This window comes from Elephas maximus, chromosome 16 (assembly GCF_024166365.1).
Source record: "Elephas maximus indicus isolate mEleMax1 chromosome 16, mEleMax1 primary haplotype, whole genome shotgun sequence".
NCBI classification, from domain to species: Eukaryota; Metazoa; Chordata; class Mammalia; order Proboscidea; family Elephantidae; genus Elephas; species Elephas maximus.
Genome location: NC_064834.1, coordinates 50,815,318 through 50,840,830, shown reverse-complemented (window position 1 = coordinate 50,840,830; position 25,513 = coordinate 50,815,318). Strand labels below are relative to the sequence as shown.

Below are 25,513 nucleotides of genomic sequence, written 5' to 3'. Positions count from 1 at the left end.
TCTTGTGCTGTCTGTTTTCCTATGTCTGAAAACCATTGTTTCATGTATATTGATCAATTTCCTAGTTCTTTAAGGAGGGAAGGTTAACCTGGTTCTTGTTATTCCTTCATGGCTAGAAGCTGAAATTTGTAATATGATTTAAGTTTCCCAGAATGTCTCCCTGTCCCCAAATAGCTCCCTTATTGCCTTTCATGCTGCTTATAATTCCACCATTAAATAATCATTCCTTTGGATCTTTTGGTATTTGAATCTCCTATTAAGATGCAAAAGTACTTCATAGGAAAGGAAGGATAACAGCACAACTAGCTCACTAAATATTTATGGGCCCTCTGAAAGCATAGAAATGGCGTGGCACCAGAAGCCTGGATACCTGGCTCCAATCTAGGATCTACCACAAACTAGGTGTGTAAACCCACCAAGTTATTTAACTTGTCTGGGCCCAATTTTCTTATTTGTAAAATAAAGGAGGTGGAATAGATAATTAGTTGGCCTCTGGCTGAGAGCAAAACCCTGTGTGAATCAGGCATAATGTGAATGCCTGAAATTAGAGGCATTGGGGTAATTAAGGAAGATCCTTACAAGGGGAGGAGGGGTAAAGAGTCCTCTTTTGAAATTATCCTTAAGGCTAGTATATCCATAAGCACAAAATTGACTCAGTTATTAACAACACAAGCTGAATTTCTGTGTGTGACTTGGAAATGTTACCAATCTAGCGTTGGAGGTTGCTGATCTTAAGTATAGATACTTAAGTTTGAAAGAGAGGGCACAGCATAATGGTCATCACCATAACAAGGAGGTGTGTTCCAAAAGTATGACCAGTATTGACTGCATATCTCCTATATGATTAGCTCTATGATATGAACTATAGGAGCTACAGAAGTAGGCCTGTTCTTTACTCCTTAAGAAGCTTAAATATAGTTGACGAAACAGAACTAAATTTTCTTAAAACTGCAGCAAATTGTAAAGGCTAAGGTAATAGCGTATTTTTTATGCTAAGTGCTATGACAGCTTGAGCTAATAAGGTCTAAAAAAATTAGCAAAGACTTTGTGGCAAAAATGGAACTCAAGCTGGTCATCGAAGAGTGGATACTTTTGGATAAGCCAAGGGAACAAAAGAGGAATAAAATGTTCACTTTTTTAAGGAAAATTTCATTGTCTTCTGAAACTGGATCAGTTTATGGGTGTCATTTGTAAAAATGGAATTGGTCCTTGTCTCATATCACTAGTGCACGACAAGAATTAATATTATAATAATGGTTACAACTATTGCAGATATTTTGAGATGGTTATAATATAAATTGTTCAGGGTTATGAATTTTGTTGACTGTTCCTAATATCTGTTAAACAAATCTCATATTTCTAGTTTGTATCCCAGATAAAATTTGCTAAGCTTCCTCATTATCACTCATTCCCTCTACTCCTGTGTTCCCTACCTTGGTTAATGACATCACTGTCTACCCTGTCTCTTAAGCAAAAACTTTGAACCAGTTTTTATTTTTTCGTGAAGCTAATCTCCCATATTCATTTGGCTACCAGAAAGAGCTGTTTTTTGCCTATAGAATCCTCCTTACTGCCACAATGATTACATTTACTGAATAAATGTTGGTCCCTGCCTTCATGGGGTTGACAACCTACTATGAAAATAAACAAAAACAAAAACTCTGAAAAAATGTAGTGTATACTTACAATAAATAGGGAAAGGAGATAAAGTCAGGGAATGTGTAATAAAGTGGGTGACTGTGCTGCCAGCCCTCCTTACCTCTTTCCTGGACTATCATGAGTCTCTCTGCTCCTCACTTCTCTTAATTTGTTCTTCATACTGCTATCAGAGTTTTTCTTCTACTGAATAGCCTTCAGTAGGACACTTCTCTGATTTAGATTTTCGGACATCTCTTCAGAGCCTGGAGGATAATCAAACCCAAACCACTTTTAAGTTTGCTTCTAGCCTACTTTTCTAGCTTTCTGCTCACCCTACTACATTCTAGTCTTAGTGTTCTGTGGATGATACCAGTTGAACCAGTTGCAATCTAGTTGATTCTGACTCCTGGTGACCCGATGTGTGTTAAAGTAGACCTGTGCTCTGCAGGATTTTCAATGGCTGATTTTTCAGAAGTAGATTGCCAAGCCTTTCTTCTGAGGCATCTCTGGGTGGACTCAAGCCTCCAGCCTTTCAGGCAGCAACTGAGCTCAGTGACCATTTGCTCTGCTCAGGAATTCCTGTATGAATGATAGGAAGTAGAAAAGGAAGCATTCCAAACTAAGGAAGCAGAATTAGCAAAGGCATGAAAATATATAATATATTTAGATTTTCCACCAGGTAGACTTCTATGTGACCTTTAAGACTTGTCTCAGATGTCACCCCCATTATCATTCCCAGACTTTATCCCTTTTCCCTATTTATTATAAGTATTACAATTTTTTCCAGTTATTTCTGCTCTTGTTTGTTTCCATATTAGGTTGTGAACTTTGAGAGAGCAGAGACCAACGTTTATTCATCTTTGCATTCCTAGTGTCCAATATAGTGTGTCAAGCACGTAGTAGGAGCTGATGTGTGTATTCGAATTGATTACCAGTATATATAACCAATGCTCTCTCTTAAAAACCTGGTCCTTTCTAGGACTCTTAGCTCCGCAGGTCCCCTGAGGCTGCCACTAGGAGGCTCCAAAGCCATCCACATGAGGAAATTTGGTTTACCTCCAAGTTAGGCAAGGAACTGATGACACTTCACAAATTCTTATCAAAAGTTCAGATGTCCAAATCTTTGTCTTTAATTTCTTTAGAATTCTGTTTTGTTTTCTGGTTAGTTTTGATAGATGACACCATTTAACAACTTTGGATTACACATTGCCCTTTGGAGAACTTATAAGACACATAAATGATGATAAGCCAGGAATATAAATGTTCTACCCCTGACCAATCTACCCATATCAAGGGGAGAAAGTCAACTCTTAAGAGGTAAGTTAGTTTTTTTAAGGCACAGAGTGAAGGCAAGGACTACTGACCCCATACCTCATTGCCTAAATCTCTCTTCTCTTCTTCATCAAAAAGCATTTATTGAGTGTGATTGTTGACTCTCGTCCTTGCCTGTCATTCATTTAACCTTTGAAGGATTTTAATACAACAGATTTCAACAGAAATAACCACAGAAGATTATTATTCCTTAATCACCAAATATGCCATTGGCTGTAATTGGCATTCATGACTGCTGCTTTGGGGTGGTCAATTCTTAACCATTGCTTAGAAAGTTGTTTCTTTAGGGGCTACTTAATATAGGAATAACCCTAGAGCTTCTGAGTAATTTTTTTTTTTTGGTAGTGAAATATATATAACACTTGACATTTTAACCATTTTAAAGTGCATAATTGAGTGGTATTAATTATATTCACAATGTTGTGCAACCTCCCCACTATTTGTTTCCAAAACTTTTCATTATCTTAAACAGAAACCCTGTGATTTTTACTGTTTGGAGGTGAGGAGGAAGAGAGGAGCCCAGTGGTGCAGAGCTATATTGATCTCTTCACGCACCTCTGTCTTCTCTTTCTATATTTAAATTTTGTTTTTATGGCTGAGTACTGTCTTCTTTGAGGGCTTCTTTGACTTCTCCAGGCTGTAACAGTCCTTCTTTTTTTTCTGAATTCAGAATTACTAAATCTTAGAGCTGGAAGGACTTTAGTGATGTAGTCCAGTCTTCTACCCTATGTGTGAATTCCTCTAAATGTATGTTAAAATGGTCCCAAAGACACTGAATGAACCAGCAAATATCTTGTTTTTGGCAAAGGTTGGTCATGTAGCTGTTCTAGTCTGAGCTCAGTCCTCCTCTAAGAACTAATGATTTGCTTTGAACTGTGTATATTACTGCTGACAGCTATTCATGATTATGAATTCCTTCCATTGAGGCAACTTATTTAGCACTTGTGTGAATAATCAATCAGGCCAGATAAAATATCTTTGTGGATGGAATCTCACAATTGCAGATGAAAGAAATGAAGTAGGTGTGATACATTCTGATACTTCATATAGATTAGTATTAGATAAGATTCTGCAGAGACTCTCACTTGAAAATAGTGTTCAAGTTGATTGTGTACGAGTCCTAGGGTACGGATGAAAAATAAGGGCTGTCATCAATACTGAGGAGGGCCTAAGAAATATTTAGTAGGTGAATGAGTTACATATGTTGAGTTCTGGAAAGGTTCTGCTTCTGGGTTCATTCTCTAGTCCAGTTGTATTGAATGTTTTCATGAACATTCTTGAGCTGGAACAATGGCGTCTTCATCTGTGAATGAAGAAAAACTGAGGAAATACTGAAGGCCGCAGAGGCGGGAGCTGGAGCAAAAACTTGAATATTCATGGACATCTGCCAAGTTTCCATGTTTACTTGCATACATTTAGTAGAAGTAGATAAAAATACTTGCTGAGACAGATTCTACCAGGATATTATTGGCTTTGCTGAGTGATGTAGTAGAAAGAGCACCAGCAGTCAGGCGGCCTGGGTTCTAGACCTTGCTTGGTACACAATGGCTGTGCAACTTTGGAAAAATCACTTCATCCCTGGCCTCAGTTTCCTTATCTGTGAACTTTGAGGGAGTTCTACTCTTTTCTCTAGTGCAGGAGTCAATAAAGTACAGCTTGAAGGCCAAAATCTGCTATCTCCAGTTTTTGTAAAGTTTTATTGGAACACAACCATACCCATTCATTTACATACTGTCTGTGGCTGCTTTTGCACCACACAGCAGAGTTGAGTAGTTGCAATGGTGATGATATGGCCTGCAAAGCCAAAACATTTACTGTCTGACTCTTCGTAGAAGAAGTTTGCCTATCCTTGTTCTAAAGGACATTTGGAAAAATTTGGGAGTATTTCAGTCATTAAGACTAGGGAGGACACTATTGGTATCCAGTGGGTGGGGGTGGGGTTCATGAATGTAAAATTCCCTGCAGGGCAGTACATGTTGAAGAACTTTGCTGCCTGAAATTCCAGTATCTCCCTCCTAGAAATTTCTTCTATTTTTTTGATTCCAAGGAGAGTCACTTTTGAAAGCTATGCCAACTCTTTTAGACAACTAAGACAACAATTTCCCAAATTAAATGCATTAAGAGATTTTTTAACCACTGCTCTTAGTCTGAAGAAGGGTATCTACTGAGAACCTAAATAAATTTTTATACATAATGATGAAATGTTAGAAGCATTCCCTTTAAAACCAGGAAGAAGCCAAGGATGCCTACAAGGACGCCTCTGTATTGGAAATTCTAGCCAGAACAATACTGTTAATAACCGTTAAGAGCCTGAGGTTTTACCTTCCTTGAAAGCTAACAAGGTAACCTGCCAAAGTTCCATGGACCTGGCAGAAGTTATGAGACTCCTGTGTCAGGTACAAAGGATTTTTATTCACAGCCATAGCAGCAGCTAGAGCATCAGCAATTTTATTTGCACTGGTTTCCTTGAGCCCCAATTCCCATAGGTTAATAGGAGGTGGGCTAGGTGATACCTGCACATGATATGTGTTACATTACAGGAGGGTAGCCCTGAGCTTAGGGAACCTGAATCTTTTATAACAGGAAGTAAACACGCCCAGTCTTTATTTTGGAGGGAAATATTGTCTTTATTATATTGGGCAGTAAGCATGCCTGGCCTTTGCTCTGGAGAGAGACACTGTATCTTCCAGAGCTTTTCACTGTACAAACATCCTTGAAAAGATAATGTGGAACAAAGGCAGTTACAGTCTCTGAATGTAAGACATGCAGAAATGCAAGAGTTCTATGTCTCCCAACAAATAAGGAAAGTAAAAGCAATAAAATATACAAGAATTGAGAAGGAAGAAACAAACCTGTTATTAGAAGACATAATTGTTTACAAAATGAATTCAAGAGCATCTAGATAGCAATGATTAAAAATAATAAGAGTTCATCAGGATTGCTGGATTCCAGGTCTGTATACCAACGCCAGTTGCATTTTTATAAATCAGGGACAAGATTCAATTCGACCCAATCAAAACCACAGGAAGCTTTTTTGTAGATATTGACAAGTTGATTCTAAAATAATATGGAAAGGCAAAAGAACTAGAATAGGTAAAACAATTCTGAAAAAGAATAACAAAGCTGGAGGACTCGTTACCTGATTTCAAGACTTAATATAAAGCTATGGTAATTAAGGGAGTGTTGCATTGGCCAAAGGATAAACACAGATCAACGGAATAAAATAGCCCAGAAATCGACCTACACAAATGTTGTCAACTGATTTTTGACAAAGGTGTAAAGACAATTCAATAGAGACAGAACAGTTTTTTCAACAAATGGTGATGGAACAATTGGAAGTTCCTGTATGAAAGATGAGCCTTGAAACATACCTCACACCTTGTGCAAAAATAAATTCAAAAAGGATCATAGACCTGGATGTAAAACACAAAACTAATAAAACTCCTAAAAGAAAAGGTAGGAGAAAACCTGTCTGCAGTTGGAATTGGTATCATATCATTGGTAGATATGACACCAAAAGTATGATCCATAAAAGAAAAAAATTGATAAATTGGACATTATCAAAATTAAAAACTTCTGCTCTGTGAAAGACCCTGTAGAGAGAATAAAGAAGAGAAGCCACAGACTGGAAGAAAATATTTTGAAATTACAAATCTGATAACCGCTGTATATCCCGAACATATGAAGAATTCTCAAAATTAAACAAATAGGAAATAAATAACTGCATAAAATATTAGGCAAAAATATGAATAGATACTTTACAACAAAGAAATATGGATAGAAAATATGTTCAACATCATTGTCGTATTGTACAAATTAAGCCACACTGAGATACTGCTTCAAATCTGTTACAATGGCTAACAAGCAAAAAACTGACAACACTAAGTGCTGACGAGGCTGCAGAGCAACTGGAACTGTGATCCAATGCTGGCAAAAATGCAAAATAATGTAGCCACCCTGGAAGAGTTTGGCGGTTTCCTATAAAGTTGAGCATACCCTTATTATATGGCCATATAGCCTTGTTCCTAGAAATTTTCCCAACTGAACTGAAAATGTATGTTCACAGAAAAACCTGTATGTAAGTATTTATAGAAGCTTTATTCATAATTGCCCCAAACTGAAAACAACCCAGATTTCCTTCAATGGATGAATGCATGAATAAACAAACTGCAGTATATCCATTTAGTAGAATACTGTTCAGCAATAGAGGAACTAGCTCTTGATTCAGAACAACATGGATGAATCCTAAATGCATTTTGCTAAGTGAAAGAAGCCATATACCAATGCCTACGTATTATATTATTCCATTTATATGACATTCTGGAAAAGACAAAGCTATAGGGATAAAAGAATAGATCAGCATTTGCCAAGGGTTGTGGATGAGGGGAGAGGTTGACAATGAAGGAGTAGCACTAGGAAATTTTTTCGTGATTGAATGGTTTTGTATAGTAATGTGCTAATGAATACCTGGGTCTATGCATTTGTGAAAACTCACAGAACTTTACACGATAAAGAATGAATTTTACTGTCTTCAAATTAAAAAAAAAATCCACCAGGATATTATTTTAACTATGAAAATATATCAGACAACCCAAATTGAAGGACAGTCTACAAAATATCTGACCAGTATCTTCAAAAATGTCAGGTCTTGAGGGACGAGGAAAGACTGAGGGACTGTCACAGTTTGGAGGAGACTGAGGATATACAAAAGCTAAATGCAATGTGGGATCCTGGAACAGGTTCCGGAGCCTGAGGTGGAAAGTAGATTTGACAAATGAATCTAACTGTATTACAATGAATGACATAACCACACGGAAGGCCTAGAAAGGAAAGGAGCTGACCTAAGTAACTTTATTTGACTGGATACTGCAAACCTTGGGGGCGGGGGTTGGGGGTGGAGCTGTACAAAAACACAATCCTGTAGTTGATGAATTTTTTCTCATAGGGAAATTGCTGTGGGCTAGCAATTCTGAAACTACTTTGCAAGTATGCTACGATTGATTAAATAAGTAAATATATTGTAGTTGGTGAGAACCAGGTTTCTCACCATCAGAGGAAGAAGATACAAATAAGCAAATGGGAATGCTAAAATGAGCCCTTTGGTGTTGGATTGGACTTGGAGGCATCAATATGAACTAATGTGTTCTTTTTATTATCTCTCAATAGATATACAGGTAGATACAGAAATAAATATGGATTTGTGTGTATATGTTAGTATACGTATGTACGTTTCCTACCTCTATCTCCTGAGAAGAGCTAGAAGCAGTAACACTTCAGTTGTTATTGTTGTTGTGTGCTGTCGAGTCAATTCCGACTCACAGTGACCCTGTATGACAGCGTGGAACTGCCCCATAGAGTTTCCCAGGCTGTAATCTTTATGGGAGCAGATCTCCACATCTTTTTTCCCGTGAAGCTGTTGTAGCAATAAGCATATGTAGTGCCCAGATCTTGGTTTCTAAATACATTCTCCAAAAAAAGGAATTAGAGCTTTTTGGAGAAGTTTCCAATTCCAGGGCTAGGGCAAGGGAAATACAAGATGATCCTGGAACGTCTTGTGATACCAGAAAGTAAGGAAATGCTTTAAAAAAAAAAAAAAAGAGATGGGAGTATGTTTTTAAAAGGATACAGAAGCTGACCTGAAAGAGCTCCCAATAGTCAAAGCTGGAGCAATGTGAACGAGAAAGTAAATAAAGATGATGATAGATTATAACCTAAAGAATAAAATACATATCCATAAGTCCATACTGATGTAAACAAATGATTGAATAAATACATAAGTAAATGGAGAAGACATAACTTTTCCTTACAGAATTCCAATTAATAAATGTTGAAGGAATGAGAAAAATAAAAAATCACCATTATACCTCACAGTAATAATTGCTGTAGGCAATTATTTGTTGTTTATCTAAAATTCAAATTTAATTAATGTCCTGTATTTTATCTGGCAACCTTACCTGAATGGTTGTTTTTGATAATTTTGTCTAGTTTATATATATACATTTTTGGGAAGAGTCTTCACTTTCCTTAGCCAAAAGTCCTACTCGTAGGCCTGGTTTTTACTTGCTGTAGATGTCGATAGTTGTGTGGGGAGAGAAGAAGAGTGTAAACTAAGGGGGGAAGCTCTAAATGTTTTCAAGTGTTGAAGGGGAAAAAAGAATAAGGCAGGCATCATTACTCCATCATAAATACATATTTATTGAACACCTCCTTCATGCTGTATGCAGTGCATGGCCAGATGTTGAGGGGAGACAGATGATGCTGAGGGAAAAAGGTGAGAGGTTTGAACAAAGCACATACAGGAGTAAGAGTAGGGGAAACAGAGCAACCCAAGGATGAAGTGGCGAAGAAGGATCAGAGGTTACTAACTGGTTGATTGAAGGGTGGGGAAAGGTATAGCGGAAAGAAAAAAAAACAAAACACAATCACTACTATTCTATTTCCTTGTCAGCCATACTTTATACTTTCAGAAGTAATTATGGACAATCACTTGATACTAGAACATCAACTTTGGCACAATATGCTCTCTCCCTTGTTTCTTGTCTCAGGGTATGTGTTAGGTTTTTGGAACTCCAGAACTACATATCAAGGTAGAGATCGTAGGGGCAGATGGAGAGAGGATATATGAATACCTTTAAATTTGGAGCAAAATTTGGAACTATTTTAGTCATGTAACAACAAAGAATAGCAGCAAAAAGGGGAGAGCTAGCAGGGGAAATGTAGAGATTTAGAGATCATCCAGCCCACCAACTTCCCAGTTTTGTATATCAGAAAAGAAACCAAGGTATAGCAATGTTATTAGTCTGTGGTTTCATAGGTATTTGGTAAATCAGTAGAAATTCATACTTAAGTCTTCTCACTTTGAGTCTTTGTTATTTCTATTATGCCTGGCAAAGAAGACAAGAAAAGCATAAGTTTTTGTACAGCCATAAATCTTTCAATTGAAGATGCCCTATGGGAATAACAGTATTCTCCAATAGTAACTGTGAAATTTTTAGAATTGTTGCTTAATATTATTGTTAGCAACCCCTAAAACAACCAGCACTTATTGAGTGCCTAATATGTTCCTGTCACTCATAACTCATTAAAAATATGCTGTTTGATTGTGAAAATGACAATTCTACCAAAAGCGATTTACAAATACAATACAATCCCGATCCAAATACCGAAAGCATTCTTTAAAGAGATGGAAATCATTAACTTTATATGGAAAGGGAAGAAGCCCCAGATTAGTAAAGCACTACTGAAGAATAAAGTAGGAGAACTTCCACTACCTGACCTCAGCATGTACTATACAGCTATGGTAGCCAAAACAGCCTGGTGCTGGTACAATGACAGCTGCATTGACCAATGGAACAGAATTGAGAACCCAGATGTAAACCTATCCATCTATGGTCACCTGATCTTCAACAAGGGTCCAAAGTCCACCAAGTAGGGAAAAGACAGTCTTTTTAATAAATAGTGCTAGCAAATCTGAATGCCCATCTGCACAGAAATGAAACAGGACCCATACCTCACATCATATACAAAAACTAATTCAAAGTGGATCAAAGATCTAAATATAAAGCCCAAAACTATAAAGATCACAGAAGAAAAGATAGGATCAATGCTAGAGGCCCTAATACACAGCATTGACAGGATATAAACCATAACCAACAACACACAAACTCCAGAAGATGAGCTAGATAACTGGAATCCTCTAAAAATCAAACATGTATGCTCATCAAAAGACTTCACCAAAAGAGTAAAAAGAGAATCTACAGACTGGGAAAAAAATATTGGCTATTACAAATCAGACAAAGGTCTAATCTCTAAAATCTACAGGAAAATCCAACACCTCTACAACAAAAAGACAATCCAATTAAAAAATGGGCAAAGAAAATGAACAGATACTTCATCAAAGAAGACATTCAAGCGGCCAACAGATATATGAGGAAACGCTCACGATCACTAGCCATTAGAGAAATGCTAATTAAAACCACAATGAGATACCATCTCACCCAACATTACTGGCACAAATCAAAAAAACAGGAAATAACAAATGTTGGAGTGGCTGTGGGGAGATCGGAACTCTCATGCACTGCTGGTGGGCATGCGAGATGATACAACTATTTCGGAAAATGATATGGCGCTTCCTTAGAAAGCTAGAAGTAGAAATACCATATGATCCAGCAATCCCACTCCTAGGAATACATCCTAGAGAAATAAGAGCTGTGAAATGAATAGACATATGCACACCCATATTCATTGCAGCATTGTTCACAGTAGCAAAAAGATGGAAACAACCTAGATTCCCATCAACAAATGAATGGATAAGCAAACTATGGTATATACACACAGTGGAGTATTTATACAACGATAAAGAACAGTGATGAATCTGGGAAGCATTTCATAACATGGATGAATCTGGAGGGCATTATGCTGAGTGAAATAAGTCAATCACAAAAGGACAAATATTGTATAAGACCACTACTATAAAAACTCATGAAAAGGTTTACACACAAAAAGAAACAATCTTTGATGGTTACGAGGGAGGGGAGGGGTAGGGATGGAAAAACACTAAATAGACAATATATAAGTGGTAACTTTGGTGAAAGATAAGACAGTACACAATACTGGGGAAGCCAGCACAACTTGTACAAGGCAAGGTCATAGAAGCACCATAGACACATCCAAACTCCCTGAGGGACCAAATTGCTGGGCTGAGGGCTGTGGGGACCATGATCCTGGGGAACAACTAGCTTGAGTGCCATAACATAGTTTATAAAGAAAATATGTAGCATCTGGGGTCTTAAAAGCCTGTGAGCAGCCATATAAGATACTCCACTGGTCTCACCCCCGTGCGGCATGGGAGAATTAAAAAAAAAAACAACTGAAGATACAATGGAAAGATTAATTCAAAGGACTAGTGGACCACATTTACCATGACCTCCACCAGACTGGGTCCAGTACAACTAGATGGTGTCCAGCTACCACCACTGACTGCTCTGACAGGGATCACAGTAGAGTTCCCAGGCAGAGCTGGAGAAAAAGGAGAACAAAATTCTAACTCACAAAAAAAGACCAGACTTACTGGCCTGACAGAGACTGGAGAAATTCTGAGAGTATGGCCCTGACACCCTTATAGCTGAGTAAAGAAGTCACTCCTGAGGCTCACCCTTCAACCAAAGATTAGATAGGCCCATAAAACAAAATGAGACTAAAGGGGCTTACCAGCCCAGGGGCAAGGGCTAGAAGGCAGGAGGCGACAGGAAAGCTGGTAATAGGGAACCCAGGGTTCAGAAGGGAGAGTGTTGACATGTCATGGGGTTGTTAACCAATGTCATAAAACAATACGTGTACTAACCGTTTAAAGATAAACTAGTTTGTTCTGTAAACCTTCATCTAAAGTACAATAAAAAAAAGTATATATATATATATGCTGTTTGTTTTGTAATTTTCAAAAATGAGGAAAGGCATTTGGAGCAGGGAACTAAGTTTGAATATGTTTAAATTCAATGCCTGTGCCTTTAGCCATATTGCCTCACATAATGTAGGTGAAATACCTAGTCCTGTGCCTAGCAGGTTTAATCCCTATACTAGAATCATTCTATTGTGCCTGTGTTACTCAGCCTCTGTCTGAATATCTCCAGGGACAAGAAGCTCCCTCCAACCTAAGTAACCCTTTTCCTTATGTGACAGCTTCTGTTACTTCAAAGTTTTCTCATGTGGAACTGAACAGTATGTTTGTCTTTTGGCTACTCCCATAATGTTTGGCTTTCTGGATTTGTAAAGGATAAATAAACTATCTCTTCTTTATGAAAGCAAGTCTTTTTTTTTTTAGTTTTTTCTTTGCCAGCCTCATTACCCTCAGTTTTTTAACCTGATTTTAGAAATAAAAATTACTTCCCATTTTGGTACTTAAGCACTCTAGATGATCAGTATCCTTCAGAAAACATTACAGCTGGAAATAAATATATTACCAGAATAGGATCCTAACAACAAAATTAATAATTTTACTACCCTTTATTGTGAGCCCTGGTGGCACAGCAGCTATGAGATTGGCTGCTAACCAAAAGGTGGTAAACTATACAGCAGGCACAGGGCTAAAGCCCTTTATGTATTTTAAATTAACAGTGAATGAAGAAACTGAGTCTCAGAGAGGTTGCTTTCTTTTGTCACTTCTGCCACTAATAAGTGACCAGACCAGGGTTTCAAGTGATGTCTCCTTGACTTCAAACTCTTTGCTATGCTACCCTTGACTGGCATGGAATGTAGTATAGCTATGTTCTCATTCTATTAATTTAGTCTAAGATTGCATTAATATTCTTGGCAGCAATATCACAGCATTGACTTATGTTAAGCTAAGCTTGTATTCAACTAAAACCTACAAATCTTAAGAAGATCTTAAATACATGAGCTTCCATCTGCACTGGCCTTCTCATCTTATGTAATTAATTTGCAGTGTAAATACAGGATTTTGTGTTTATGTCTTCACCTTCCACCATGGGTATTTTAGCCCAAGTTTCTAGGTTGCCAAGATAATTTTGAATTTTGATTCTATCATCTGTGATATTAACTGTTCCTCCAGAATACAACCATATGCACCATTGTTAAGTATCCTTTCATTGTGTTTGTCTTAGTCATAAATACAATTTAAAACTGATTAGGGTAAAAAACCTTTTTTCCCCCAATCATTTTTAAAATGTACTTTTCTAAAGTCTAGAATATATGTTTGGGCATGTCCATGTTATTCTTTTCTGTTTATAATATTAAGATAATATGGTCACTTTATTTCAAGCTTCCAGTTGGAATGATGTTGAGGGTGTCAGTTATAATTGTTGCTTTATTCTGCCTTCTGAGCATGAATTTATTAAATAGAAAGTAGAGAGTTTAGAGGGTATTCTACTCTTTGAATTATATTTCTATCAGAAAATCTCAGAATAATTGAAACTTCCCTTCACCCTTTATAGTATATTTTGGTACAACTTTTGTAATCTTTTCTGAGAAAGTAACATCCATATTTCCTTTCCAGATAGACAGTCTATGGTACACTACTATAATAGCACAATTTGGTTTTTCTTTTTTAGTTCCCCTCTGTTATTTACTGTGCTTCCAGTATTAAGCTTATGAGTTTATATGTAGGAATAACTTCTAGGGTTTAGTGGAAAGAGCGCTGGACTTAACTTTGAAAATTTCTGGATGAGGAGCCCTGGTTGCGCAGTGGTTAAGAGCTATGGGGAGCTATGACTGCTAACCAAAAGGCTGACAGTTCGAATCCACCAACTGCTCCTTGGAAACTCTATAGGGCAGTTCTACTCCATCCTATATGGTGTCACCATGAGTTGGAATCAATGCGACGGCAATGTGTTTTTTTTTTTTTGATATGCTCTGTGAACTTGAGCAAGTCACTTAAACTCCACAGTGGACCTCAGTTTCCTTATTTATAAAATAGGAATAATAGTATTTCTTCTTTGTCATTTAGGATTACAGGATCAGGTTAGGATTGCAAAAAACAAGTAACCTGACTACCAGAGGCTTATATAAATTGTCCATTTGTCTCACATAATAAGCATTTAAGAAATGGGCTATCTAGCACAAATTTAGTAGCTCAACAAAGACATTAGAGATTTAGGCTCTTTCCATGTTTCTGTTACACCATCCTTAGTGTGTAGTCCTTTGCCCTCATGCTGCTTGCCTAATTGCCACAAAATAGCTCTTATAACTCCAGGCCTCATGCCTGTGTTCCAGGCATAAAGAATAGGAAGAACCAAAAGGCCAAAGGGAAAAGCTGGTTTTCTCTTGGTGAGACTTTGTCTTTTAACTTGGCAAGGGAAGTTTTCATTAGGGATGTCTGCCTGTAGCTCCTTGGCCAGAGCCGTGTTACATGACTACCTCTTGCTACAAGGTAATTTGGGAAATTGTATATTTTAGATCTTCAGTCTCTACATTAGAGGAAAGCAAGGGAGAAGGAATTGTGTTTCATGTTTCGGTCAGCCAATCAACAATGTTTGCCACATAATTTCTTCGGATTGTTTGGAAGGATTCAATGAGACAATGGGATTTAAAAGTTTTGTAGAGTGTAATTTAAATAAACACAAACTATATTCTTTCTGCCTTCTATTGGATGGTTTTAAAAACTAGAGTGTGTCTTTGAATGAATTTATCCTAATTTTGTATTCGAGCCTCAGAAAACCTATGAAATTAGTTACTTTTGTTAAGTGATTTCACTTTAGAAATTAGCCTAAATATGCTTAGGCATACATACTGCATTATTTCCAGCTAGCTCCTGTTTTCGTCTAAGAATTAATGAGGACCATTTCCACACCTGGCTAATCTTCGTGTCCCACACATCCTAACCTTCATAGTCGTGGATTTATATTTTATATCTGGGCTTTTCTCTCTCTCTTTAATAGACTTAATTTCTTCAGAACAGTTTTTAGGTTTACAGAAAAGTTGTACAGAAAGTGCAGAGTGTGCTCATTCACACTCCCGCCCCCCACAACATTGCTTCTGCTGTTAACATCTTGCATGCCTGTGGTACATTTGTTGGAATTGATGAATCAATATTGATACATTATTATTAACTGAAGTCCATAGTTTATATAAGGGTTCACTCTTTGTGTTGTATAGTCCTATGGGTTTTGACAAATGCTTAATGTCATGTGTCTATCCTTACAATATGTAGTTTCTCTGCCCTAAAAAATGTCCTGTAGCTCCACCTGTTCATCCCTCTCCTTGACCCCTGGCAACCATTGATCTTTTCACTGACTCTGTAGTTTTGCCTTTTGCAGAATGTCATACAGTTGGAATCATACTGTTACTTAGCTTTTTGAGACAGGCTTTTTCACTTAGTAGTATGCATTTAAGGTTTTGCAACCATTACCACTATTTATCTGCAAAACTTTTTCATCGCTCCAAACAGAAGCTCTGTAACTATTAAGCAACAACTCCCTATTCTCCTTTGTCCCCACCCAGCCCGTGGAAACCACTAATCTACTTTCTGTCTGTATGCATTTGCCTATTTTAGATAGTTCACATGAGTGCAGTTAAACAATATTTGTCCTTCTCTGCTTTTATTTATCCTTTTGTGCCTGGCTTCTTTCACTTAGCATGATGTTTTCAAGGTTCATCCATGCCATCTGGGCTCCTTTTTTTAGGGCTCTATTGATTTGGGGCCTGAAGATTACTTGTCCAGCACGTTGCTCCACCCTTCATGCTATATACCCTATTTTCTCCTAGTGTCATTGAGCATTGCTCAGAGAGCCAACAATTGGTACCATCAACCTGGCCATTAGTTTTTTTCTCTTCCAAAGCCATTGATATCAACAGTGGCAGAGTGGTTATTTTTAAGGTCTTTCTACTAAATCCTTCAGTTAGATGCCCAGAGCTTGAAAATTTCTAGAATTGCCATCCAGATTGCTGCTGACAGTATCATTTGTTCCCAGAAGAATCACTTGAATTATGTTTTAATTTGTAAAAGTAAGCAAATAACTTCAGGGCATGAAAGCTCCCTGTTAAGCGGGAAGCATTCTAGGTGAATGTTTCTTTCTGAGAAAGGCTATTTTCTGGAGAATGCATCTGCTTTGAGTAAAATCCAATTAAGAGTAAAAAGCAGCCCATCGCTAATGGGAAAATAACTGGTAAAGAGGCAAATCTACAAAGTGACTCTAGACCTTCTATTGCTCACATAAGAGACCTAAATAATATTCCTGGGTTGAAAGAGAGATTACTGAGTCAGAATGAAGCTATTTTCCTAGAAGTACATGAATAATAGCAGGAGAAAACCACAGCTAACCCACCCACAAAGTGGCAGCCCTAACTTGAAACAAGACTGGCTGAGAGGTGAACTTAAAAATAGGCCAAGTATCCTGGATACGCATTGTGGAGTGGTCATCTGGTGCTATGGCATGAGGTGGAGGAAATGACCCTTGTAGTCACAAGTGTACAGACAAAGCTGTATTATTTTTCCCTGTGGAGAGTGGTAAAATATGTAAAGAAAAGGCCTCAGGGTAAATAAGTCCTGGACATGGGCTGAGAAAGAGACTGGAGGAGTAAGAATCTTAAATAAGGTCAGAGAGAGGTAGGAAACAGAAAAATCTCCAAAGAATTTGGAAATGACCAGCACTCTGTAGGATGTATTATAGGGTTCAAGACCCTTCAGGTTTATTACCTCTGAATCTCTTCAGTCTGGTGAAAATACTGGTAGTTTCTAACTTTTGTCACTCTTTTGAGTGAAACAAGACTTTGATGTATTTTTTTTTTTAATTTGTTTTTGTTTTTGCTGCCTGCCTTCTTCCTTTCTTTTTGTAGACATTGTTCGAAGTGATGTTGCCTTGGATAAACAGAAAGGTTGCAAGATTGCCCAGCACCCCGATGTTATGCTGGAGCTCCAAAGGGAGAAGGCAGCTCAGATGTACCTGGTTCTTCTAAAGGAGCAATTCTCCAATACTTACAGTAATCTCATATTAACAGGTAAGGCTACTGGAGTCAGCTGAAGTCTTAGAGCTCCATAGATTGATGGTTTTATCAGTTAGCAGCATGATGCTTGGGAGACACCAGAAAGGGATCCAAATGAGTCCACCCCTTTCTGTCCTCACCCAGCATATCCCTTTGTTTAATTGTGATAACTCTTGTCTTCCTATAACAAGTATTTCTTGTAGTCTGCAAATGTATTTTGGCTTGAGGTTATGGGCAATTCAGCATGTGTGTTCTCAAAAGGCAGAACCAATGAAAACCTAATGAAGCCTTGTAAAAATATGGCTTTCTAGATGTGTGCCAGTAGATTTGAGAGAATTACTAAATTTGGTGTCTCTTAAGAAGCAGCTATTTTCCTTTTTCTGTGTATGCCCTTTCTATGAACCCAGTGAATATAAAGACGAAATGTAAAAGAGATAATGATCCTCAGGCAGAGCTGAGAATGTTCTATTCCTGGTGGAGTTTGAAAATATCTGGGGAATTTGACTTTCTTTTTAAGAGCGAAAAGGCTATGAGACAGTCACACTCCCTTACATCCTTGGTTCTAGGAGGAAAGTGAGTATGTGTGAGAACTCCAAGAAGAAACAACTTTTTGCAGGGCTGCCTGCAAACTTTCTGGTAAAGAGCATGTGAGTTGCATGTCTCTGTCAGGTTTGAAAAAGAATGTAATAGCAGACTCTAATGTGAAAATCATTAAGGATTTTGGATGAACTAAGAAGAGCCCTGCAACTTACCTCCATTTTCTTGAGGGGATGCCCTGAAGACCTGCATTGTATTGATCTAAATAAATGTTAACTAACCAAAAGCATGTCTTTTCCCTTGTTTATGAATATTAAAAAAAATAAAAAGATGGAACATCTGACAGGCTGCAAACAACTCACGCTTACTTTTTTAAACTCCAGATTAGGAAAATTTTAACTTTTTTTTACAGGCTTCTTGGCATTTCACCAGGAATTGCTGAGTGGCAACCAAATTGTTTTGCTTTTGAAAAAGCATAAGACTCTTCCAACTTTTCTTCTGTACCTGGTGGAAAACCCAACACCATGAGATGAAAGCCAGATTTAAACGTGGCTTTTGTGAGCAGAGAAGAGGATTATGGGTTTCATAAATGTGAGCTCTGGTTTGATAGTTCGTTAAGGAGGGAAAACTTGAAAGTGATTTATGACCAATGCATGTATTTTCCTAAATTGGTTAGTGAAACTGGGTTTAAGTTTTAGATGTTTGAGAAGAACATATATTTCTCTCCAAATTTCTTTTCAGTCTGTCCCACATTTGTGTACGTACATGTATTTAGTATTTTCAAGTTCAGTTATTAGGTATAAAATATTTTTATCCCTTCCTTATACTAATATTTTTAAGGCATATAGTAGAGGAGTCAGACCCTGTTTTCTTTAATGTGGCATCGAAAGGGCTTAGGGTAATTCTAACCCTAAACTGTGAATCCAGAATGTAGCTTGAAGGCATATTATCTTTGAAAACACAAGTGTTCTATTGAGTTCAATGGAATCTTTTCTAATTCTCAGTAACATAATCCCTTTGGATGTTTATTCCTAGTTCAAACTGTTGGAATCAACATTGTCAACTTTTACCCTGACAACTTGCTTACTTTCCACTAAACAAACTTACCCTAGAGAAGAGCCTCTTTCCTGCTCTCACTTCTCCCAAGCTGCTTCAAAGAGTTCTCAGGCATTTTCCACATTTTTCACCCAAATGCCTGCAGAGGTGGTACCTTGCCGTAGACAGAGCATTTGGTGTGCCCTGGTTTGTTTACATTAAAGTTCAAAAGGTTTTGGTTCCAGGTGTTGGGAAGAGATGGAGTCATTTCAATTTAGAGCCAATGGTAAAACTATTTAATGTCCTTTAACTAAGTCTTTGATTTTACACAGCGTGGTTTTCTAATTGTTATGAAGTTTAATCCTTGATTTCTTGTATAAATCTTGAGAACATGGTCTCCAGACAGCTAAACATAATATTTAAACATAACTAAACTAACTTTTGTAAATATTTCCCTTTTCGGTGATGAATGTATATTGGTAAGGAGGGTGAGGTTGAAGGGGCAGAGACCTCTGAAATGAAGTGACTTTCTTTACCAACACATCCAGAACACCTACTCCAGGATTTCTGCTTGGTGATGTTCCACTTACTTTGTATAACTCTGGCATAATGTTTGAAATATAAACACTGAAAGTATTTAAGTGGAACAGGATAAGGAAACTGGGCCTCCAAAATCTCAGCAATAGAGTACTTTTTCACATCCCCCCTGCAATTATTTACAGAATTTCATGTCCATGTATATATAGCAGTGTAGCCTAACTGTTTGGTTTGGTTTTGTTAGCTAGTGGTACATTCTTTATTTTTAAGATGAGACTACTAAGATCACAGTAAAAATTTAATAAAGTGATTGAAATGTCAGTATAATAAAAAAAATAATAAAGTGATTGAAATGTCAGGTGGTTAAAACATGTTTAAGATGGTAATTATTGTCCTCTACCTCACAAGCAATTTTTTTTTTTTTTACCTCACAAGCAAGTCCTCTTTCTTGGTATTACACCTTTAGCTAATGTGACTGTCAGCCGTTGAGGGGAGGGGAACGCCTTCATGTTCTGCATCCCAGCTGATGATCCCTCTTGAACAGCCACCCCTCAGATGAGGGAAAATTATATTCTGGATTAGAGGGTCTTCTAAACATTTAATTAAAAAGGAAATAATTCTACAGCTCTTAGTGACAGCCAGGTTAATGAAAACTAATCCAATTCTTTGCATACATTTCATTGAAGTGTTCCTTATTACATCATATTTTTGGGAATCTGGGTTGTTTTCATGTATTTTTACATGGTTTTGAACTTGTCGTAATGTTTTCATGTGAATGATTTACATGGTTTTGGAAATAATGTCAACCTCACCTAGCCTACAGGGTTTTTGAAGGAAACTGTAAGGTTACGGGAAGGTTATGGAGTAATTTCAGTATGGCATCAGTGATAGAGTTATTTTAAATGGTCATGAATCCTATGCTACACTTTTCAGCCTGACTCACCAGCATGTACATATATGCTTATCCTTCAGCTTCTTGAGTGTGATAGTGTTAATCACTGTGCATGTCAGGTAATGTGTTGTTCTCAAGGAATGACAAATGAGAGGGAGAGTTGGGTAGGAGTTTTTAAGAGAGAACAGGTATCATGTCTTACACTTTGCGCTCCCATGATTTTTTTTTTAACTTTAAAAGATTAAAAAAAAATTTTTGTGTGTGTTTTAAGTGAAAGTTTACAAATCGAGTCAGTCTCTCATACAAAAATTTATATACACCTTACTGTATACTCCTAATTGCTCTCCCCCTAATGAGACAGCATACTCCTTCCCTCTACTCTCTATTTTTGTGTCCGTTTGGCCAGCCTCTGACCCCCCCCCACCCTCCCATCTCCCCTCCAGACAGAAGATGCCCACATAGTCTCGTGTATCTACTTGATCCAAGAAGCTCACTCTTCAGCAGTGTAATTTTCTATCCCATAGTCCAGTCCACTCCCTGTCTGAAGAGTTTGCTTTGGGAATGGTTCCTGTCTTGGGCTAACAGAAGGTCTGGGGACCATGACCTCCTGGGTCCTTCTAGTCTCAGTCAGACCATTGTCTGGTCTTTTTATGAGAATTTGAGGTCTTCATCCCACTGCTCTCCTGCTCCCTCAGGGGTTCTCTGTTGTGTTGCCTGTCAGGGCAGTCATCGGTTGCAGCCAGGTACCATCTAGTTCTTCTGGTCTCAGGCTGATGTAGTCTCTGGTTTATGTGGCCCTTTCTGCCTCTTTGCCTCATAATTACCTTGTGTCTTTGGTGTTCTTCATTATTCTTTGCTCCAGGTGGGTTGAGACCCATTGATGCATCTTAGATGGCCACTTGCTGAGCTCACATGGTTCTTAATGTAGTAATGCTTTATATATTTATTGAAAATATTCTGCTGTGTTCACAATGAATGAATTCACTTGAAGAGTTCTTATTCAGGGGTAATATTGACTTCTATTAAATAACTTTCGTAGGTTCAGATTCAGTTTTTTTTTTCTTTTTGAGGTATAAATTGAACTTTTGTGGAGGATCCCTGTACTGCACTCAAATGGAAAACAGAAAATAAAAATTAAAAGCCAGTCATAAAAGGTAATACCTTTTCTAGGATTTTATATAGAACATAAACCCCTGGAGAGCAAAGAATGCCATATATGTGCAGTATTCTGGATAACACTTAGAGCATAGTGAATGATACTGAAATGACATCAAATTTTTAAAAATTTATTTGTGCTTTGAAGTCATCTAGTCAACCATCTATATGCAGGCAGCCCGAAGTGTAGCCATTATAGATAGATGGCATTACTCAAGACACTTTACAATATTCCCTTATAAGAACTTTTGTCATGTTACTGGCTTCCCCTTTTGGTTTTGTACCTATTTCTTTGGTCTTTAGAAGCCCCAAATTGGACTGGGATTCCAGTGGGCCAGCTTTACTGTTTAATGGTGGCAAATGGATTGAGCAAAAGAGTCAGGTACATCCTTGTTTTGGCCCATTCTGCTAACTTAAATTGAACAAAAGGGCTCAAACCTGTGGTATGAGAACTTTTAGTTTTCTTAAACCATAACGTTCAGTGGACTAGTTCTAGATAAGTATACGGCTACAGTAGGCAACCAAGCACAAAACACTATTTTAGATTCTAATTCTTCCTCTGCAGCATTTTTCTTGGCCATCCCAACCTAAAGCGATCTTCATTTGTACTGTTACTTAACAACTGTCTATGCTACTAATTTGGCAATTTGACAGAAGTTTAAAGTGATTTCTGCTAACATCTATTTATTTGAAAATTATTTTTTTTATTAGTGGTTTGAATAAATCATTTCTACTCTCAAAATTTTCTATATGTCTCCTATAGCTTCTCAGAGTGAGTTCGTCCACTCGCTGTTACTTTTGAGCTCCTGTGAAATCCACTTGCTTCACTATTTTACTAATTGCCCTGTCCTTATTTCCTCTGAGTAAATCTGCTAAAAGCTTATTTGCACAAACCATTTCATTAAAATTCTGTTTTCTTCCATTCCATCCCAGATGCTTGGATCAACCTCATGTCTCTCATTTGCCAAGTTCTCTCTTAGGTCATCCAAAGCCGTCCTTCAAACCACTTTGTATAGTAGCACCACATTTTACAGTGGTGTCAGGGGACAAGGAAACATCTGCTTCATAAGCTTTTTGCTTTGTAGTGGAAGAGAGGTACATTTGTCTATCAGCGTGAACCCAGGCGCGGGCAACTGGTTATGCAGCACAACTAAAGCCTCCAGATCAGAGATTTTATCAGGTATTTCCCCCCAGCATTTAATCCCAAGTTTATCAAACAAAGTAAAGCAACATTTAAAATTGTAAAATATAAAAATGACCTTGAAACGTGGTTAGTATGCAGCAGCATGTGCTATTTATTTGCATTTTTATTAACATAGGGTGATGTGGGCTGTAGCACCATAGAAGATACTTCCAGAGAGCTACAGATAGTGACACATGTATATATACGTATGTTCTAAATTCGGAATGCCACACTTTCTGGGGATATTTTTCAATATAAAAAAAACTATAGACTAGCCCATCCAATGAGGAAAGGTACACTTTTTAAAGTAGCTGATAAATGAAATCTCTGTATTAACCCATTTTTCCAGGTACTCAAACTAGTAAGCATCATAACCATTGAAGCACACTTATTTGGATTTTGCCTGTGTTTTTAAAGCAATGTGTACACACATTTAACTTCTCAATTCATGAATGTGATTCTGGATTTCAAAATTCCTGAGTTAAAATAAAAGACTTAATCTTGAAATCTGGTTAAACACAAGTGAATTTCCAGGTTTATTCAAAATCATTCCTAGGTTTGGAAGGGCTAAGCTTTCTTTATTAGGGATCAGGAGAAGGAGTTTATTTGTGTAATGAAGGAGCTTATTTGTGGCAGTTCATTTTCTACCTGGTTGGGAGAATGGGTAAGCAAAATACTTTGATTCAGCTTTCAACATGCATTTATTTACTGGGTGCTTACTGTGTGCCCCTGTTGCCTGCTGTCACTCACAAAACGGTGCTTTTGGGGTACCTTGTCATCAGACTTCTCTAATGCTGACTACTTCTAGGTCAGTTACCCCTGCAAGCAGGCCAGGCTTCAAGTGAGTCTTCACACTCGTGGATCCTGGCTTACCTAGTTCAGGCCAATTGGCCACCATCTGAATGCCACCAACACTGGTGTCCAAACTGTTCTCTGCTAAATATTAAATTAAACAAGGAGAATTGTGAGGGTGTGACTGATTTCATAAGACAGGTGATCTTCCTGCTCTTTTTTTTTGTTGTTGTTATAGGAAAAAATTCATCCAAAGTACAGATGTCATTGAATTTTTCTGAGGAAGTGTCATTCTTTTAAAAAATTAACTCCCCGGCCCATAATTGTAAAAGTAATGTATGCTCATTGAACAAAGTTTGGAAATTCTTCTAACCTAGAGATAACGTATGTGTGTGTGTATATATTTAAAACATAATTGAAATTAGATGATGTATACAGTTTTATATCCTACTTTTCCAGTTAAAAAATTCTATAGGGAACACTCCTTATCTTGTTAAAATTCTTTAAAAAGGCTTCTCAGGGGCACGTGATATTCTTTCTTATGGCTATGCTAAATGCATCTTTTATAATGTTGGTATTTAATAATGTTCATTTTCTCAATAATGAAAGTTATAGAAGTTTATTGTATAAATTTGAAAAACATAGAAAAGGAAGAAAAAGTCACCAATAACGCCATTACTCAGACTGTTAAACTCTTGGTATGTGTATATATATATATATATATATATATGTATATATACCCAACCCAGTAACCCAGTGCCGTTGAGTCGATTCCGACTCATAGCGACCCTATAGAATGGAGTAGAACTGCCGCATAGAGTTTCCAAGGAGCACCTGGCGGATTTGAACTGCCGACCCTTTGGTTAGCAGCCGTAGCACTTACATATAACATAATTTAAATTGCTTATTAACTTATACACTGAAAACTGTGAGAGGCAGAACTTGATGGGACTGCCTTGTTTTTCTGGGTCTTGCAAGTTTTTCGCCTTTGACAGGGTTCAGTCTTTCCACTTTTCTGTCTTTTTAGTGGAAAATACTTGAGTTTTCCTTCTCTGACAGGTTTCTGCTTTAAATAGGTTCTGGCTTTTGCAGCTTTTACTGTATATATAAATTACATCTACATGTTTAAACTAGATATATATTTATACTTAATAAGTTTTGGGGGGTATATATTATATATATAGTTTAAAATTGGAATGATTCTATATGATAGTTTTTGGTATTTAAATTGTTAAAATTCAAAAGTGGCACATACATTTTGGATCTTAGATTTTTAAAAAACTTTATTAGAAGTTTTAAAATTATAAAAGTAATGAGTGTTTAGTTTAATTAGTTAAATCATACAGAAATAAATGAGGAAAAAGATAATCATTTTTTTTTCCTGGCCCTTCATTAACAACCAAAAAACCAAACCCACTACCATTGAGTTGATCTTGACTCATGGAAACTACTGTTTGGATATTTATATTGGTTTTAAAATGTCTTATATATTTACAAATATAGATTTAAAAAATGGTTTGTTCTTAGTTAAAAAAGGGATCCAAATATGAATGTTATTCTATGATTAGTTCCCCTCTCCCATCACTTAATGGTATGTCATAGAGTGATCTCTAGGTCAATCCATATAGCTTGAAATCATTCTTTTTAATTATTTACATAATTTTCTGTAGTATTGAATATAACAATTTATTTAACCTTTCCCCTATTAATATACTTTCATATTATTTCCTATATTTTAAATTTGTCATTACAAACCATGCTTGAATAAAAATGATTGTATATATGTTTTTGTTTACTGAGTCATTTATTTCTCAAATCGGAAGTCTGAGTCAAAAGGTATACTTATTTTTAAAATTTATAAAGTCAGGTTTATTGAATTGTAATGTACATGTACAAAAATAATTTGACAAATCTGTATAGTATATAGTCACGTCACCACCACTGGCATCAAAATATAGATTTCTCTCACCCTACCT

General features: G+C 37.0%; 1 protein-coding gene across 5 annotated transcripts in view; it reads left to right on the top strand.

Annotated features, from left to right (window-relative positions):
* Window positions 1–25,513, top strand: part of HPSE2 (heparanase 2 (inactive)) — a 702,461-nt gene that overhangs the window by 42,600 nt on the left and 634,348 nt on the right. For 4 of the 5 annotated variants that reach the window (XM_049855686.1, XM_049855684.1, XM_049855685.1 and 1 more), the window contains exon 3: window positions 17,260–17,421. In XM_049855686.1, the coding sequence (XP_049711643.1) occupies window positions 17,260–17,421 (162 nt within the window). Of the gene's footprint in view, window positions 1–17,259; window positions 17,422–20,857; window positions 22,743–25,513 lie in introns of those variants that run through there. The other variant, XM_049855688.1, reaches the window with a different exon arrangement.